Raw genomic sequence first — 18,113 nt, 5'->3', positions numbered from 1 at the left:
GCTCCACAAGTGTGCATGGTTCACCTATAGAAGAAAACATACCATATATAACATTACCATCAGTATATTTCTTTGGATTACGTATACCTTTCTGAAGACGTGTACGAACTCCAATGGTTTGTACCGGGGATGGTGGATCCTCAGGTATATTTGAACTTGATTCACCATCATTTTCATTATTCCCATCATCATTGCTGTTTCCATCAGAATTTTCTTCACCACTTTCTTCTTGAGCAGCATTTTCTCCCCCACTATTTCCTGCCGCAGAAGATCCAGACTCTGCATGGGAAGGCGACGGGGACCGACCAGGACTGCTCCCGATGTCAGCAGCAGAGCCACGTGGGGCGCGACCACGGGCGGAGCCCTCATGGTTCCTTTGATCTCAACAATATTCTTCATGTTCTAAATGCATCCAAGAATCTTTTATCCATTCATCGATTTACTCTTGATAATCATGTGTTTGTTGAGTTTCATCCTTTCTTCTTTTTAATCAAGGACCAAGCAACTCGAAGAATCCTGTTTAGGGGCCCCTGTTATGGTGGTCTCTATCCCTTGGTGCCCATGTTTCATGAGACTGCCAAGCATGCCTTCTTCACAATAAAGCCATCATCATCTACGTGTCATCGCCGTTTAGGACATCCTTCTTCATTTGTGGTTCAACAAGTTATTAGGAGAAATAAAATAGCTTACACCCCATAGAGTACTCCATATGTTTGTGATTCTTGTCAGTTAGCCAAGAGTCATCAGTTGCCATATCATGTGTCTTCTAGTGTCACTACTACTCCCTTGGAGCAAGTATTCTCTGATGTATGGGGTCCTGCCTCTTTCTCTGTGGGAAAACATGCATACTATGTAAGCTTTATCGATGATTTTAGTAAATTTACTTGGATATATTTACTTAAGAAGCGGTCTGATGTTTACCAAGCTTTTCTTAATTATCAGCAATATGTTGAGCGGAAGTTTGATAGAAAAATTATTACCATGCAAACTGATTGGGGAGGCGAGTATGAGAAATTAAATGGTTTCTTTCAAAAAGTTAGCATCACTCATCATGTATCATGTCCACATGCTCATCAGCATAATGGTTCTGCTGAAAGAAAACATCGTCACATAGTTGAAGTTTGTCTTGCATTACTTGCAAATGCTTCCATGCCTTTAAAATTTTGGGATGAGGCTTTTATCACTGCTACCTTTCTGATAAACTTACTTTTCAGCAAAGTACTAGATTTTGACACCCCTACTGAACGTCTCCTTCATGTCACACCTAACTATGATGCCCATCGAACTTTTGGTTGTGCTTGTTGGTCCAATCTTCGTCCCTACAACAAACGAAAGATTGCCTTCCATTCCAAACGGTGTGTTTTTCTTGGGTACAGTCCCCTTCACAAGGGTGTCAAATGTCTTGATGTCTCCACTGGTAGAATCTATGTCTCTCGTGATGTTGTGTTCGATGAAAATGTTTTCCCTTTTGCCTCCCTTCATCCTAATGTCGTCGGTGCCCTTCTCAAACAACAAATATTGCTTCTACCAGAGGGTGCACAAAATATTGGTAATCATGTGCCTATTATTGTGCCAATTACTGATGTGCAGCAGATTGAGGAAACAACAGACACAAACGGCGGTGAAAATGCTCTTGAAAATGATCCAGAAATTCCATTTGAAACTCAGGCAGAAGAAGATGAAGTTGGCGCTGAATACGATGGTGATCCTCTCCGACGTTCTCCTGGTCGCCGGGATCCCGAGGCAGATTCTGGCGCCCAGTATCCGTCCCGTGGCCACCACAACCCCCCGTCGTCCCGTCCCGAGGCAGCGCGTGGTCCCTCCTCACATGCACGGTCCCCGTCGCCTCCTCCCGAGGCGGAAGCGCGTGGAGAACATCCGCCAAACCCTCCTTCACCTGTAGAAGAAAACATACCATATCTAACAGTACCGTCAGTATATTTCTTTGGATTACGTATACCGTTCTAAAGACATGTACGAACTCCAATAGTTTGTACCGGGGATGGTGGATCCTCACGTATATTTGAACTTGATTCACCATCATTTTCATTATTCCCACAATCATTATTGAATTACCAATGTGACTAATGTGCATACCTGTGCCTTCAGCAATGCGGACATTGTCTTTCCCATGGTACTTGTTGGCAATGTGGAGCCTGTTAAACTCACTGGTAATGTGATCCGTGGCACTAGAATCAGCATACCAATTTGTATTAACACCATAGGAGGCAAGATGTGCTCCCTTTTCTGCATCATCCCTCTTCTTTTTGTCATCAGAATAACGCCACCAGCATTCATTTGAAGGATGTCCATGTTTCTTGCAGATTTGGCATTCAGTATCAACATACTTGCTGGGTACACGGTCAAAGCAGCGTCCACCACCTTCATTGCGTCTGTCACGATGCTCATCACGCCGATCATCACGACGATCATCATCTATGCGGTCATCACGATGCCAAGTGTGGTCATCTTCTCAAAGCTCATCACGGTGCCAGGACCTGCGGTCATCATCACACTCACGGTAGCGGTCACCACCACCACCTCCTCCACGATAGTATCGGTAACGATCACCACCACAAATTCCACGAGAAGGAGGAGGAGTGCAACCACGTGGGGGTACATAGCCACGGAGAGCCAGGTTTACCAAGGAGACAAACATGTCGTTCTCTTCAACACCGTTGCACATATCATATCCGCAGAGTTGCTCATAGAAATCATCCATGGTGGTGCTCGAATTTCCGTGGACCTAGGTAATGAGAGAGTTGTATTCCACCTTGTCTAGATCATGCAGAAGATAACCGAGCAGTTCATCATCTCCAACAGGTGTTCCAAGTGCTGAAAGCTCGGACGCAAAACCCTTCATCTTGGTGTAGTATTGATCCGTTGTCATGGTAAGCTTCTTGGTGTCATTGAGTTTTTCACGCAAGTGTTAAGCCTTAGTGCGGGATGTTGTTTTGAACATGGCATTGACAGCAGCCCATGCAGTAGCAGTAGTGTCCATGCCGAGCACATGCGACAGGATCTCCGGTGAACGAATTCAAGAGGAAACGCAGCACCTGCTGGTCCCGGGCAATCCAGGTCACGTATGCAGGGTTCTCCACCTGAACCTTCTTCCCCTATCCGAGTCCTCAACTTCAATGGTCTTGACATGTGCACAATCCGAGCCATCAAGGAGGCCCATGACGTTGGCGCCTCGGAACGCTGGGACGATCAGGGCTTGCCATAGCAGAAAGTTGTTCCTTGTGAGGAGTTGCGTCGGCGGACTGCCTAGGGCAGCAGCCAGAGTTGAGCTTGACGAGGAGAAGCTCATGGTGATCTGATCTGAAACTTGGGTTTGGTGATTTTATGTAGAGGGATGATATGCAGCAGCAACAGCGGTGACTACGAACAGCAGTGATGGCAACTGCAGGTTGTAGATGTCCGGCGATGGCATCTTCAGCGACAGCGACGGCGGAGGTTGTTCTGGTGATCGCGGCGGCATCAGCTTGGGTTTTTTTGTTGTTGTTGGTTGTCTGGTTGTTTGTGTCTTGGCGGCGGCGGCAGAGAGGATCTCGGCGGCGGCGGCAATGTTGATGCTATACGGCAGCGGCGGTGACTGAAGAGCAGCGGCGGCGGCAGCTAGGTCATGGGAAGAGTGGCTCTTATACCATGTCAAATACAATGACTCGAACCGTACTTGAGTCCATACGGGTTGCGTGTTATATATGAGGCACAAAGGCCGGTTTAGGTTTAGTACAAGGAGAGGTATCCGTATATACATACAATACGGAAAACTATATAACCTATTACATTTAACACCAATAACTAGAGAGAGCTAGGAAATTACCTTTGGTATCAACTGTTTAAGTTCTCGATCACAGGATGAACAGAATGAATATTCCAGCAAGATTGATTTGTACTGGAACCAGAACTTGTCTCCTATTGATTAATCCTGGTTACATGAGGTTGGGGAAGAAACAAGCTGCTAGAGTATTCTCGGTCGCTTATATGAAAAACCAACTGAAACCCTTAACATTTCCCAAGGCAACATGGTCCATCAGATCATGGATGTGTTTCAAAACCATCTTACCAAGCACATGACCCACCACCTTCACAGCCAGATCTCCTCAGACCACCTAGTAGCAAAAGGAAGATCTTTCCCCATTAGAACCTCGGGAAAACTTAATAGGCTAGTACCAGAAGAGATTTTCGGGTTACTCTGCATCGTGCACACGTCCACTAGAGGCATTGTTATGTAAGGAAGTTGTAAAGGCATATTCATCGGCCGGAAGCAAACGGGCCGCAGTGTCTGCATCAAAATGGACATGTTGAGGTCAATACTCCAGCCCAGTGGTTGCCGCATAATGACTGCCCTGTCCATGGTGTCTCATTTGCGGCCCCAATTTGGGTCACAAGTCGTCGACATAGCACGGTTAAGACGGGCATGTCTACGCCCTTCGCCCTTGGACCCGTTTGACGGTGACCTGATCGCTTTGATTTCTGCGAGCCAGGCAGGCGGCATCCTGACGGTTCTCTGCGTCGTGTTAATGGCGCTGCCTCGGTTCCGTGCACCATAACTAGTGCAGGCGGCGCTGGCTTCCGCGCCAGGCATTCAAGACAAGGCAACCTGCCCACCGGGTAGCAGGCCACGTCCACTTCTTGCCACGCCATTGCGAGACATTAGAGATACACATGATCATTGAAGATGGAGATTTGGGTCAAACTAAATTGTGCTTAAGTTCTTAACTTGAGCTTGTTCCCCCATGAATAAATGTATATTAGTCTTCATATATCTGAAATATTGAAAAAATCAACATGGATATATAATATCAAAAACACATATGGTCATATTATACCTAATACGAGATACAAATCCTTTGAGAGGTAGGGAAGGTGGTGAAGTGATAGATGGACCTGAAGTTTCATATCTACCATTGGAGCACTCAGATATCTTCCATTATACGTCAGACATGGCATTATGTTTGTTGGCAATTTATTGAGAGTGCAATTTCTCGAAAGGTATAAGGTTTGTGTATGGAATATTCTCAGATATATCCAAGACACAAAATTCTTGATTAATTCTAGTATGAAAATCAAGATGAAACCAAGGTGTGATATATGATAGTGACTAACTATATGATCCCAACAATGCCATATCAAATACAGTTTTTACTGGAAGAGTATTCATAAGAAAGTTTTCACAACAGACTCTAAATAGATCTTTCCAGTGATCATTTTGTAATATTTTGAAACATCACAAGACGTGTATGGCTTCGCTGAATGATTGACCACATTTGAGATCATGTGGAGATTCATTGGAATCACCAATCATTATCTACCAAGATAATGTCACTTGTATTGCTTATGGGTTATATTTATCCTCATGAATTACAGAAATGTAAGATGTTAATTTGCAAATAAAATATTGTGATATTCACAGTATCCTTACCAACAGTTGAATTCCATTATGAAGTTTGTGGAATTGGTACGAGACAACCTTAGGTTTGCAATGTTGAGGGGGAGTAAAATTCCTAGTTATAACTCGTTGATAATCTTCTTCTGATCACCGATATTCCTTTTACATCTATAAGTTTTTCCCAAGCTTTCTCATAGAAGGTTTTTAACAAGACAATATAAATACAAGTGCAGATGCCATATGGTTTCTCCTTAATTTTTTCCACTGGGTTTTTAAAGGAGTTTGCAGTGGCATATCGTTATAATGTTTTTCCTCAATTTTCCCGCATGATTTTATAGGAGTTTTTGGATTGCAATATACAAATGATGAATTAATCAAGGGGAGTGTTGAGAAATAAAACATGTGATGAATTGTATGGAAGTGATGCTTCCCAGGAGGTGTCAATTGAAAAAGAGGTGTCTCCCAAACACACCCCTTCAAGCTATATATAAATGGATCTCCCACACTGCAATGAAATAAGAGAATTATTTTTATCTATTCTTTTGTACCTCTTCCTTATGTACTACAACAAGTATTACACAAAATAGAAACGTGTGTGAGAGCCACGGGGTCGTGCGCCAAGGCGCCCCTGAATCTGGTAGACGGAAAGCGTGGGTTCGGACCTTGCTTGAACCCGCCACCCAAAAGTTTGGGTATGTGCTCTATTGGTGTATTTTTATTTGGTAATTTGTAGAAAATTGCACATAGGATCTATTTCATGATTATTTCGTTTTAGATGCTGACATCCTGCATAATACTTTTGTCACCTCTCTCTCTCATCCTTAATCATGCTAAAACGTCATCGTTGCCATGATTAAATAGCAAAGTACTCCTAGTATGCAATATGTCATCGCGTATAACATTTTGTTGACAATTGTCATCGCGTAAACATATAACAATATCCAAGTCAGAACCTAAAACCAAACAGCCCCTTAAATAAGGAAAATAACACCCCGCGTTGTTTGACGCGACATACTACCAGTGTTCCTGCAGCTCCGATCCTGTCCATGTCTACCCGTTGGACCAAGCAAAAGCCGGTGAGCCCTCACTTCGCTCACCCCCAAGGACACCATGGACGCTGCTACGACGGTGCGGTCGTCCCTGCTGAAGTGCCTACTCTTCGTCATGGCCGCAGCGCTCGCCCCGGCTGCTCCGGCGTCACGGCTCGTGCTCCCGTCGCCGACCCGCTCGCACCTGTCGTGCCTTGACAACCCTCCCGACCTGACGGCCGCGGGCGACGAGGCGGGCGAGCTCGTCGCCGACCTTGGTGGCCTCCAGGCCTACGTGACCGGACCCCGCAGCTCTGCACACGCCATCATCCTCGCCTCCGACTACTACGGTAAGTTAACTTCTTAATTTCAGGCTAACAAACAGACTGTATCAGCCGTGTGGGTGAGGCCTATATCGGATAGCCTTTTGTAGTTGTATATCGGCAGTTTGGGGCTCTTCTTCTATGGAGTAGTACTTATGTACGTATGTTATTTTGACTCCCACTCTTCGACTTCGTCTGCAGGTTTCCAAGCACCTAAACTGAGGTACGTACCATGTTGCATTGGCTGAAAAAAGAAAAACTCCTTTGCTTAAATTTGTTTCTCTCCTAACTTGTTACATCCTGCCTGCAATTTCAATTCCACTTTTGTGAGGCCAAGTTAACAGAATTGTATAACTTATGTTCACAAGGAAAATAGCGGATCAAGTTGCAGATAAAGGATACCTGGTCGTGGTTCCTGATTTGTTGCATGGGGACCCTTACAATGACGAGGCCAAGATTCCATTTGAAGAGTGGATAAAAACCCACTCTCCGGTTCGTTGGTTTTCTTATACCGTCCTGCTTTTGTATTGCTTTTACTCTTGCCATCCGTTTAGGAAAGCACGTTTACGGGAAAGAAAAAAAAAAGATACCCACTTTCAGCACATTGTACGAGAAAATATTGGGTATCTTCTGAACTTTATCAAGCACACTTAACTAAATTTTGCTGGGAAAAGAACGCTTAATCATGATAAACTCTGCAGTTTTTTCATCTGAATATGAAACACAACAGTACGAGTTTCAATCTTCTTTGTTGGCGTTACAGGTTGAAGCAACTGAAAAGACCAAAGCACTTATTGCTGCTCTGAAGGAACAAGGGGTGTCTGCAGTTGGGGTTGGAGGTTACTGCTGGGGTGGTGAGTTAAATTACATAAACGACACGGACACTCAGAGTTTATCCTTCTTAAACTCTTCACCATTGTTCAACAAATTACTCTATCCGTGTCTTTCTTGACAGCAAAGGTGGCCGTGGAGCTATCAAAGTCTTCAGAGATTGAAGTAGTTGTCATCTTGCATCCTTCACTAGTGACCGTCGATGACATGAAGGGTGTGTCTTATTTCCCTTTCACTTAGTTAGGGTTTTTTCAGCAGACATTTTTCTTAAAAATTCATATTCACCAAGAGTATGCACACTGCATATCATTTCTCTCTAACTTCAGTTTATGGCATGTCAGAGGTCAAACATCCCATCGAGATTCTCGGAGCAGAGTTTGATGGCCTTTCTCCACCGCCACTGCTGCACCAGTTTGAACAGGCGTTAGATCAGAACAAAAGGGTAGGTTCTTACTAGTTTCATTTCATCTGATTCTGATATCTGGTCTACTTACTTCTTTGCCCCCTTCTGAGTTCATCGAAGCTCATAATTCTTCAGTCACCAGCATAATACCTCCTATCTGCAAATCTTAGTTTCAGTATGCTCTGGTCACTTTTTTGTAAAGTTTACAGCTATTACTCTACCAAATTAGCATTGAGCAAACACTGAATTTAATCTGCAAAGTGGCAGATTGACCACTTCTTGAAGATATTCCCAGGCGTGGGCCACAGCTTCGCTTCCCGATACGACGCCAACGATCCGTTCGCCGTCGAAACAGCGGAAGAAGCCCGTAAGGACATGGTCACGTGGTTCAACAAGTATCTGAAGAAGCACAAAGAGCTTTCGCTCCACGAATCCTAGAGAACACTGATCGTCTCCACTCTCCAGTTGTGCTCAATAAATTAGCTTGGTGTCTCTCTATAAATTGGACATCACTGCACATCTTGCAACGCCTAGCTTGGCCATGTGCGCAATGTTAGGCACGCAGTTTCTTTTTCTATGGTTTTCTGTTTCCCTTGTAAACTAGGAAACTACTGTATTTTTCTCTTTGAGTGCAGCACAAGGCCTGACTTTTACAGAAAAAAAAAAGAATTTGATTCAGCTGCAACTTCTTATAAGCATAATAATGTGCGACTAAAAGAGAAAGTGATACAGGTCCTGCGAGTTATGAGTGTTAAAAACATGGAAGTTCACTTTACAACAAACTGGAAGATTATAAACAATAAGCCAAAAAACAAAATGCGAAAAATTCCGTCGCCGGGACTTGAACCCGGGTCTCTCGGGTGAGAGCCGAGTATCCTAACCACCTAGACTACGCCGGATGTCGTTATTAATCGGGTAATTACTTTTACTATCCACAGTATTGTACTGTAATCAAACCCAATGGGCGCAAATGCCTGAGCCGGAATAGCGAATTGCACGATCAGATTTGTGGTCGATCTCCTGGATCAGGGCAAGGCGTAAGTAAGCTGTCCAGACCAAATGAATCTTCAGTTTGGTTAAGCCACACCTGAACTTGTCAACTTGCATGTTTTGGGTTCATTTATGACTTGTGAGGGATTTCTTGCCAACGAACAAACGGCAATGGTTTTTGTAAAGTTACAGTCAAAGTTGCCTAACAAAGAAAGTTTTCTAATCTTTATCAAATGACTTCCCTTGCTAGTATTTATCTAATTTTTAAGATCTGAACGAATCCAATGTTACCAACAGCTAACAAAAACTCTTCTTAAGATGATACCAGGAAAGCAAGGAAACAAAGGTACCTTCGGAACATTGATTAGCATGTCCAGATGAGATGAACGACAACACAACAATTGAAAAAGAGAAACAACTCGTATTGATAGCTTGGATAGAATTTGAACTGATTCCAGATAGACCATTCATAACAATCACATGGCTGTGGAACAGGTTTCTGACATAATTCCGTGCTCAAAATGATTGAATTAGGAGTTTTACAATATTATTGTGCCAAAGGAAAATGCCAAAACATGGAGATTTATGAGTCGATCAGAAGATCATGGGAAGTCTGCCCTTCGATGTTTTCACTCCTCAACCGGCCTTTGCCCCAGACCCGTTATGTCTTCATACCGTTTCTGCATTTCCAAATGATGAATAATTGTCAACCAGGTGACCACAAGTTTTTGACAGATTTAGCATGTAATTTAACTAATTAACACGAAGCTCTACAAAATCATAATCCATGAGTAAACAGTAATACCAACATACAGTACCAATGAAGAAGTTTTCAATAAGCGCTCGACCAGCATCCGGTAATGCTGAGCTAATGCATGCACATTCATTTCTCTAGCGTGTAGAAATATACAAGAGACTAGTGTGTCTGAAAGAACTACTGATAATATGCAGAATCAGAAGCTATGCACCTGACAGTGAGAAAATTAGGCTAAAGGGGATGCACGAAAGAAATCCAAAAGGTTTGCTAACTGAAATTGTATGATGCAGTCTTATGTTCAGAAATATAGGTTAAAGGGGATGTATGAAAGAACTACTGAACTATAGTTACTGAAAAACTCATTAGATGCTACTACTACATAGGCATATAATAGCATGCTAGGACATACGAGAAGGATTAATCAGCACAGACGGTAATAGAAACTTCACCAGAAGAAACATGGTCAAAAGTATGTTATGGTTGTGATTCAATGACTGCAAAAGCTATGCGTACATTTGCGAGCCACGCGCACTAATTCATCCACTATGAGTCAATGGTCAATATCCTATCAGATGTGCATTTCCGTATGAAATATGCATTTCCTCCCATCCAATTCATACTAATAATGTGCAGCCAGATTGTGTATATTCCATGGTTTTGCTGAATTTAGCTATTCACCGGCAGTTATTTTACATTGCCGATACATAATTTGAGACTTTAGACACATCATAACAGAAAACATCAACATAAAGAGAATAACCAATATGAAATGTTGTCCCTACTGAACATTTATTTTCATTTGGCTGCTATGCTACAACAAGATGACCAATCACATGAATACAACCACAGCCGTTGAACTTAAAAGTAGTTTCAATGAGACATTCAGAAGAAACTAGATAGCCAAATTCGATTTTTTTTAGTGATTCAGTTAGTGCTGCAAAGATGAAGGATGCACCTATATGTCCTTCCAGGTGGCATCGCACTTCAAACAAAGGAAATCAACAGAAGCGATCAATCAAAGCAATGTAAATCCCGTCATTTCGCAGGAAAAATAAGAACCACTCAACAGATTATTTCCATTTTTATCATGCATAGAACAAAATTGGGCATACACCATTCTGATCGAACGATTGCGGATTCTAATCCCTACTATGCGAATCAGAGATGAAAGATCTAGCACCGCGCGGATCAACCAAGGTCAAACGAAGAAACGAGAGGCGGGGCGGGCGCGAGAATATTACCCCGAGGTTGTTCATCTGCCAGACCTTGTTGACGCCGTAATCCACCAGCTGCAGACAAATCAAATCGCAGATATCACGAGGCCGAATCGAACAGGGCGCGAGGACGCGCAGATCTGAATATGGGGAGATCGGAAAGAGGGGCGGCTTACCCGCTCGCCAGCGAAGGCGCCGACCACGACGAAGGTGACGTACACGCCGTTGCGGCGCATCACCAGCTTGTACATGCCTTCCCAGAGACCCATCGTCGGCGACGGCGGCGGCGGCGGGATGCGCGGGGGACGGTGGAGGTTGGGCACGCGACGACGGACGAAGCAGTTGCGTTCTGTGAGCGTTTACGATGGGAGTCCCTGGGAACCTCAGGCGATTTCTACCTTGTGTTTCTTAGGTGGGCCACTATGCTTCCATCCGGCCCATTCCGTGGCTTCGGACTCCTCAGCTCGGCTACTAGTAGGATGGGACCCATCTGGCCCACTACATCGCCATAGTCCCTGGTATATGCGCTGGGGGAGAGGAAACCAGCTCGGCCCACTCATACTATTCAATCCTTGCAAAAACCTCTTCTACCTGTGGATCAAGTACTCTCAAAAAGAAAAAAAAAACCTGTGGATCAAGTGTCATTGATTCTAATCTCAAAAAAAAAGTGACATTGGTTCCTGGGCTCTGGTAAAAGAAATTCAAAAAAATTCACCGATCTAGAATAATCATCAACAGTACAAATAACCCAAAAAAAAAACAGAAGTTATAAATAAGGGGCCACCAAAGGCTGAGAAATGATATTATTTTGGGGTAGCCGCCTTATGTTGGTCTATTTGGAGGGCGAGAAATGATATTATTTTTAACAAAAAACAATCTTTTCATTACTTGCAGGTTATCCATACGATGGCGCACTGGGTTCAGCTATGGGCTCTTCTTTCGCCGGAGGGACAGCGGGCACTGCTAGGAAAAGGCTTATAGCCGCACTCCTTACCGCCGGCGAGTATGATTTGAAGTGGCCGGCGGTAAGGCATTTTAGGTCCTCCTCGCGTTACCGCCGGCGGTTTGGTTTTGAAGATGCCAGGGGTAATCTAATTACCGCCGGCGAAATCAATTCGCATGGGCCGGGGTAAAATGAGGTCCTGTGGGCCATTTGGGCCAAAATTATCGCCGGCGTCTATGATTCATTTTCGCCTGGGATAAAGGAGACCATGACCCAGCGGAAAAGGAGACCAACCGAGTCAGCCCCCGTCTCATCCTCCTCCTTCCCCACACGGACACGCTCCCTCCCCGGCCGCTCTCCTGCAGGTGAGCCCGAATTCGGCCGATTCCGCCGCGCCAAGGGCCGATTCCCCTCACCCAACTCCCAGTGCCGCCTCCCCTCCTCCCTCACCCAACCCCGCCCTTCGCCGCCACCTTCGATCTCTCTTCCTCCCCGCTGTCGACCTCTCTCCCTTGGCCGCAGAGCTCTGCCTGATGTCCGGAGCAGCAAGGCAAAGGACGGGCGTGTCCAAGCGCTGCCCGCGGCTGCTGATGGCCAAGCTCACTGCAAGGCGGGCCGGCGACGCCGCCCCCCCCCCCCCCCCCCCCCGTCCCCGTCCCCGGTGATCGCGGTCTTCACCGTCCGTCGGCTGGGCCTCTAGATCCGGCGACGGCGGCCTCTATCAGCCACCTGCTTGCGCGCTCGGAGCTGGGGACGAAGGCGACGGTGGCCGTCGCGGTTCCGCCGGGTCGGCGCCTACCGCATCAGCGCCAAGCTGCGGAAGGGGAGCCACCAGGAGCTCGGCAACTTTGCTCGCTGCTTCCCCACGACCTAGGTCAGACTTTCCTCCTATCATCTTCAGTTGCTTCTCTGCTGCAAGAATGCATCGCTGCACTGGCTCATGCCGTTTCTCTTATGTGTTGTGTTGTGTCGAGAGTTGAGACAAGGCTGTGCTGGGCTGCTGCGACCTACCGGAGCTACTGCCAGCCGTCGTCGTCGTCGAGCGGGATGGTGGCATGCGGCGGCGGGATCCAGATTGGGAGCCAGGAGATGGGACTTGATCGCTTTCGCTTTTATTTTCAGGGTCCTTGATGTAAACTTGTAGTTCATGGTTGTACTATTTTTATGTCTGGACTTTTCTGTAACTTGTACACAGCCTGGCGCTGCAGATGCGCCGCTCATCATGCTTTTTTTTTATTCGCAAAATCTGATACCGCCGGCGAATAGCTAAGGGAGTAGGGAAAACGCCGGGGGTAACGGCCAGTTATCACTGGCGAGTTCGAGAACGCCGGTGATAAGGGGTTACCACCGGCGAGGTAATCGCCGGCGAATGCAAAAACGCCGGCGGTAAACCATTTCAGGTCGCCGGCGGTAAGGCATTCCCTAGTAGTGGGGATGCCATGGTTTCTGGTTGCACACAGCTCCAGACGGTCGCTCAGGATATCTTGTGCCAGACTGGCTGGCGTCATACTAGGAGACTACAATGATGTGTAGCTTTACTATGATCTTTTTATTTTGCTGGTTGATTTTTGTATCGACTGTAGGCGATGATTGAGATGTTCGTGATGTAAGAACTTATACTGATACTTTTTTAATAAAAGGCCGTGTGTATCATCATGACGCAGAAGCCGGGGTTAAACTCCCCATTTCGAAAAAGAAAAAACCAAAGACTGAGAGAACGAAACCCTAGATGGATTTGTTGCCGCCGCCTCCTGACTGCCTCTCATGGGTGCTCTCACATACAAGCTATGGTGATCTCTTTGTTTTAATAAAATCAAAAAATAAATTATTAAATAAAATTGGGATATTCAATCATGTATTATGGGCTACACATAAATGACAAAATTTTCAATGCGGAACTATTTGTAATGTGGGCTACACAAAAATGACAAATTTTGATAAAATTTGGAAATTTCAAAATATACATACTCAGATCCACATATTTGTCAAAATTTTATCAAAAATTGTCATTTTTGTGTAGAAAAACTACAAAGTATTTAAAATTTATATTTTACATGTTTGTGAGGTAACTACATCTGATTATTTTCAAAAAAAACTCATAAATGTGATTTTTTAATTATTTGAAACACAGGGTCACTAGTGCCCGGGAGCAAAAAATCTCCACCCTCTAGATGCGTGTGTTTTTGCAAAGATCGGTTAAGTTCCGACGGATCATTTGGAGGCTGGCGTTGCTGCGCAAGAAGGAAAAGAACCTATGCAATCGAATCCATGCTCCAAACTAGAGCTTTCTGTGAAAAGAACCTGTGTATGTGGTTTCCTTCTGAAAAGTCGGTTTGAAATTCTGACGGATCACTACTAGGCTGGCGTTGCCCTGCAAGAAGGACAAGAACTTGTGCAATCCAAATTCCAATCCATGGTCCAAACTTAAAGATTTTCGGTGTCAATCAGTAGATCACTTGGGCGAAGAAAAGAATTCCCGATCCCGTAGGCGGAGAGTACATGGAGATCCGTCCCTTGCAGAGAGCAAAAGCAGGGGAACCCGAAGCAAAGAATACCTAGCTTACCTGCAAAGCAAGCGAGGAGTACCTGTGGCTTCAACATACGCATCTCTTAGCTGCACGACGATCCTTGCACTGATAAAAGAATGCATTTCCGTGGTGTCTATATAGGTCGCCGATCGCCACGCCGTAACACCACAGCACGATAGCAACAGCAGCAGCGCACACAGGGCGAGCGCACGCACGCCGGCGCATCGATCTCGATCAGCAGCAGCTAAGCAAGAAAAGCATGGCGAACAGGTCGCTGGCCTCGGGTTTCCTGTTCCTCAACCTCATCATGTACATCGTCGTCGCCATCATCGCCGGCTGGGCCATCAACTACAGCATCGAGGACAGCGCCCACTCACGTAAGTGATCATTCAAGTGCAAGCAAGCACCATCGCTGACTGAAACTTATGAATTCGATTTTGATCTGTGTTCCTTGGCGTGGATGCGTGCAGTGAAGGGCGCGACGCCGCCGGTGCGCCTGTTCCCGATCTACTTCCCGATCGGCAACCTCGCCACGGGCTTCTTCGTCATCTTCGCGCTCCTCGCCAGCGCCGTCGGCATCGCCACCTCGCTCACCGGGCTGCGCGACGTCACCGAGGGCCACCCCGCCAGCATGATGTCCGCCACCGCCTCCGCCATCGTCGCCTGGACACTCACCCTCCTCGCCATGGGGTAACTAATTCATTGACAAGAACCATTCCAGTCTCTACAAATTGAGCTCGAGCACTTGGTCCTAACACACTTTTGGTCGTGGAATGCAGGCTGGCGTGCAAGGAGATCAGCATCGGCTGGAGGCCCCCGAGCCTGGTAAGCACCATTAACTAATGAAGATTTGTCAGCAATCTTGTTTTTCCGCTTTCAGAATCTCTCTTCTCGATCTTGTTCTTGTGTGGAACCTAACGGATCCCGTGTGCGCCTGCAGCGCGCGCTGGAGACGTTCACCATCATCTTGGCGGGGACGCAGCTGCTCTGCGTCGGCTCGCTGCACGCCGGAACCAACGCGGCCATCGTGGGGACGCCCATGGGAGTCAGGGCCAGAGTTTGATCGATCTGCAGAGTCAGGCCGTTGGCGTCGTCGATGAAGTGTGTATAAATTGAGGTGCATCATCTTGGCAGGGATTGCTTCGCGTCTGCCGTGTGTCGTGTGCGTGCTGTGTGGATATATACAGATTGTGCTATACCGTGTGTGTCGCTGTGTGTGTGCGTGCGGCAAAATTGTCTCATGGGTGTTCTTTCATCGAGCGATGATTTCTGAGTTATGCAATATATGTTGTGCTGTTACTGATGTAATCGTCTAATCGACAAAGTTGAACCGTGTATCTTCACTAGTGACTGGTGTGTTACCTAATTTGTTGGCTGCTCGCACTCTGTACAAAAGCTATCCAATACGAAGAAGAGTCTGTCCATCAGTCATGACTGAAATTTTTCTTAAATCTCAACTGATTTAAAGCATCAACTTCACTGTAATGAAATGTGAAATGTGTGCAACTTGCACTTTTCACCAGGTTGCTTGCACTTTTGACTGAAGATTTAAACCTCTGTTGATTGGGCGACGAAGGTGCTTATACAATGTTTTCTTTTTGGAGGTAGACTTTGGATAATCCCTTTTCTGGTTCAGGTGATGTATTTGGTGGCGATTTGTGTGTTGTGGCTGCGAGTGGTTGTTCACGGTGGTGGGTTTTCTTCTTCTTTCTTTTCTTTTTGGTTGTGTGAATCCTTAATGTATTTTAGACATTTTATTTAAGGTTAGATATACTTGTTATCTTGGAGATATTAATATATTTCCTTTATCAAAAGAAAAAATGATCGTCTGAGATTTACCAATAAAGTATGAAGAAATATTGTTCATGGTTCTCGCTCCCCATCCAACATATTAATAATTTCGAACACCCATATGATAAAATATCATCATTAGGATGGTATTTTCCCTCAAGTACAAGAGCACATGGACTATTCGGATTTCTCAGTAGGTGCAAAGCTTTCTTACTAGCATAACATTATTGAAAAGCTCAAAATCCCGAAAACCCAAACCTTCAACATATTTAGGCGCTCATCTTGGTGCCTTGAATTATCTGAGATCAACATAATGGTTAGACAACGCCCCGCGTCGCTCCCTCTCGGGCGGCAACTGAAACCCTAGCGCCGCCACCCTCCTTCACTAGCTTTTTCCCATCTCTACCGCTACCAGAGGTGACCGCCGGGAAGCTATGCGACCACTCAGGAAGGTACCGACAAGGATCTCGTCTCTTTGTGCCCCCGTTGTAGACTCCAAACGCAGATGCAACAACCTCGGGTGGTGAGGCGGCGTTGGCTTTGCCGCAAGCAGTGCACACGAGTGTTGGTCTTGTCCTTGTTCGTGTGGACGGCGAGGACTCTAGGGTGTTGGTCGTGGCACTCAGTCTGCTCCTCAGCTTTTGATCCAGATGTGAAGGTGACTCCTCCTCCGAGCGTGCCCTACCTTTCTCGTGTTGAACTCCGGTGGCTTCTAGCCGCCCGATCTGTCAGGCAGAGGTAGGACTAGGAGAAATCCCTCATTGTCTGCACCAGCCGCGACGTATATGGGCGCACGTCGTTTTCCTTGGAGGCGTCGTTGATGTATTGTTCCCTTCCTTGCCCTCCCCTCTCTTTACGCGAGAAGAAATCCCAAATCTTCTGGATTGAGCGACATCAGTGTCCTGGGTCTTGGGTGCCATCACCTTCTTCAAGGTGCCGCTTTGGGTAAAAGGGGCCGGGTGCGGGGCTTGCTCTGGTTCCGGTTGTCAACACCGAGGTTTGATCCATGGTGATGGCACTGAGCTTTTTAGTCTAGGATCCCTGCATCCCTGTGGGTTTAGTCGGCTTGTCCCTTCCGCATGCTCGCCGGTGGATCGTTGCCCTCATATCTGAGTAGGGAGGGGAATCCTCACCTTCCCTCGTTTTGAGTGATGTGATGGGATGGCTTGAGCAGGGTGCTCCTTGCAGGTTTTGTTCCAGCGCTATGTGGTGTGACAAAAACTCTTAATTCACCGCACCTTCTCCATCAACGACCATAACAAAGCAACTTCCGCTCCTCGTAGGTGCATCCGTGTGCGTGTCAAGGCTTTTGTTGGTGAGCTCGATGCACTCAGGTGGCAAGTGGCCCTATTGGTTCCTGGTCCAATCCTTTGGTCTATGGTGAGCATCTCCATGGTCAACTGTTCGGCGGCCTTCGAGTCAGGGCTGGGGGGGGCAGGGTTCCATTTTCAATCATGGATGAGGATGGTGATTTGTTCTTGTCTTAATCTTTTGTTTACTGTTGTTTATGTTGTTGTGAGTTGTTTTCAGCATTTTGAATCTGCCGTTTGTCGTTGCCTTGCGTAATTCCTCAACTGTTGATGGCTTCGTTAATTTAAAATCAGCCTTTTTTTCTTATTTCCATCTAAAAGCAACTCATAGGGTAGGTTGTAAAGACCGAATCACAAATTTTAAGTTTTTAACAGAGGTTTATTTCCTCCATAAGATACCAACATTTCCCACCATGGTTGAACTCCTGATCTAGCTCTCTCCAGAATGTGTTCAAAGTTTGAAAACACGTCTGGTACACACACGAAAAACGTATATTTCGAAAATAAAATTACTCAAGCCGGCACGGTTTGCGCCAGCAGCTGCAAATCCTGCTAGTCTGCTTCTTCGGCCTCGAGGCTCACCCGTCCTGCCCCCGCGGC

The 18,113-nt window shown here is 45.9% G+C and overlaps 3 protein-coding genes and 1 non-coding gene across 4 annotated transcripts; 2 read left to right on the top strand and 2 right to left on the bottom strand.

Moving 5' to 3' along the window:
- The first annotated feature begins 6,505 nt into the window (after positions 1-6,505).
- LOC124647907 (endo-1,3;1,4-beta-D-glucanase-like) lies at positions 6,506-8,430 on the top strand. Its single transcript, XM_047187756.1, has 7 exons — positions 6,506-6,773; positions 6,948-6,969; positions 7,115-7,238; positions 7,510-7,600; positions 7,702-7,791; positions 7,919-8,019; positions 8,248-8,430. Exons 1-7 carry the CDS (start codon positions 6,506-6,508, stop codon positions 8,416-8,418), a joined length of 867 nt encoding a protein of 288 aa, XP_047043712.1. The 3' UTR covers positions 8,419-8,430.
- A 376-nt stretch (positions 8,431-8,806) lies between these two features.
- TRNAE-CUC lies at positions 8,807-8,879 on the bottom strand. Its single transcript has one exon. It is a non-coding gene; the product is annotated as a tRNA-Glu (tRNA).
- Positions 8,880-9,371: 492 nt separating this feature from the next.
- On the bottom strand, positions 9,372-11,270 carry LOC124647059 (cytochrome b-c1 complex subunit 9, mitochondrial-like). The gene is made up of 3 exons (XM_047187052.1): positions 11,118-11,270; positions 10,969-11,016; positions 9,372-9,650 (listed from the first exon to the last, which is right to left on the bottom strand). Exons 1-3 carry the CDS (start codon positions 11,208-11,210, stop codon positions 9,600-9,602), a joined length of 192 nt encoding a protein of 63 aa, XP_047043008.1. The 5' UTR covers positions 11,211-11,270; the 3' UTR covers positions 9,372-9,599.
- A 3,298-nt stretch (positions 11,271-14,568) lies between these two features.
- On the top strand, positions 14,569-15,715 carry LOC124650218 (membrane protein PM19L-like). Its single transcript, XM_047189776.1, has 4 exons — positions 14,569-14,789; positions 14,883-15,102; positions 15,192-15,237; positions 15,353-15,715. Exons 1-4 carry the CDS (start codon positions 14,672-14,674, stop codon positions 15,473-15,475), a joined length of 507 nt encoding a protein of 168 aa, XP_047045732.1. The 5' UTR covers positions 14,569-14,671; the 3' UTR covers positions 15,476-15,715.
- The last annotated feature ends 2,398 nt before the right edge of the window (positions 15,716-18,113 follow it).

Source organism: Lolium rigidum, chromosome 4, assembly GCF_022539505.1.
Source record: "Lolium rigidum isolate FL_2022 chromosome 4, APGP_CSIRO_Lrig_0.1, whole genome shotgun sequence".
Lineage (NCBI taxonomy): Eukaryota > Viridiplantae > Streptophyta > Magnoliopsida > Poales > Poaceae > Lolium > Lolium rigidum.
The sequence above is the reverse complement of the archived record's forward strand: the minus strand, read 5'-3'. Positions and strand labels throughout refer to the sequence as shown.

Coding starts and splice junctions, on each gene's coding strand:
- LOC124647059 (XM_047187052.1), bottom strand. CDS start 11,210: ATGGGTCTCTGGGAAGGCATGTACAAGCTGGTGATGCGCCGCAACGGC. Junction 11,017..11,117: donor GCGCCTTCGCTGGCGAGCGG/GTAAGCCGCCCC, acceptor ATTTGTCTGCAG/CTGGTGGATTACGGCGTCAA. Junction 9,651..10,968: donor GGCAGATGAACAACCTCGGG/GTAATATTCTCG, acceptor TTGGAAATGCAG/AAACGGTATGAAGACATAAC.
- LOC124647907 (XM_047187756.1), top strand. CDS start 6,506: ATGGACGCTGCTACGACGGTGCGGTCGTCCCTGCTGAAGTGCCTACTC. Junction 7,601..7,701: donor TGGAGGTTACTGCTGGGGTG/GTGAGTTAAATT, acceptor CTTTCTTGACAG/CAAAGGTGGCCGTGGAGCTA. Junction 7,792..7,918: donor GACCGTCGATGACATGAAGG/GTGTGTCTTATT, acceptor ATGGCATGTCAG/AGGTCAAACATCCCATCGAG.
- LOC124650218 (XM_047189776.1), top strand. CDS start 14,672: ATGGCGAACAGGTCGCTGGCCTCGGGTTTCCTGTTCCTCAACCTCATC. Junction 14,790..14,882: donor CGAGGACAGCGCCCACTCAC/GTAAGTGATCAT, acceptor GGATGCGTGCAG/TGAAGGGCGCGACGCCGCCG. Junction 15,238..15,352: donor GCTGGAGGCCCCCGAGCCTG/GTAAGCACCATT, acceptor GTGCGCCTGCAG/CGCGCGCTGGAGACGTTCAC.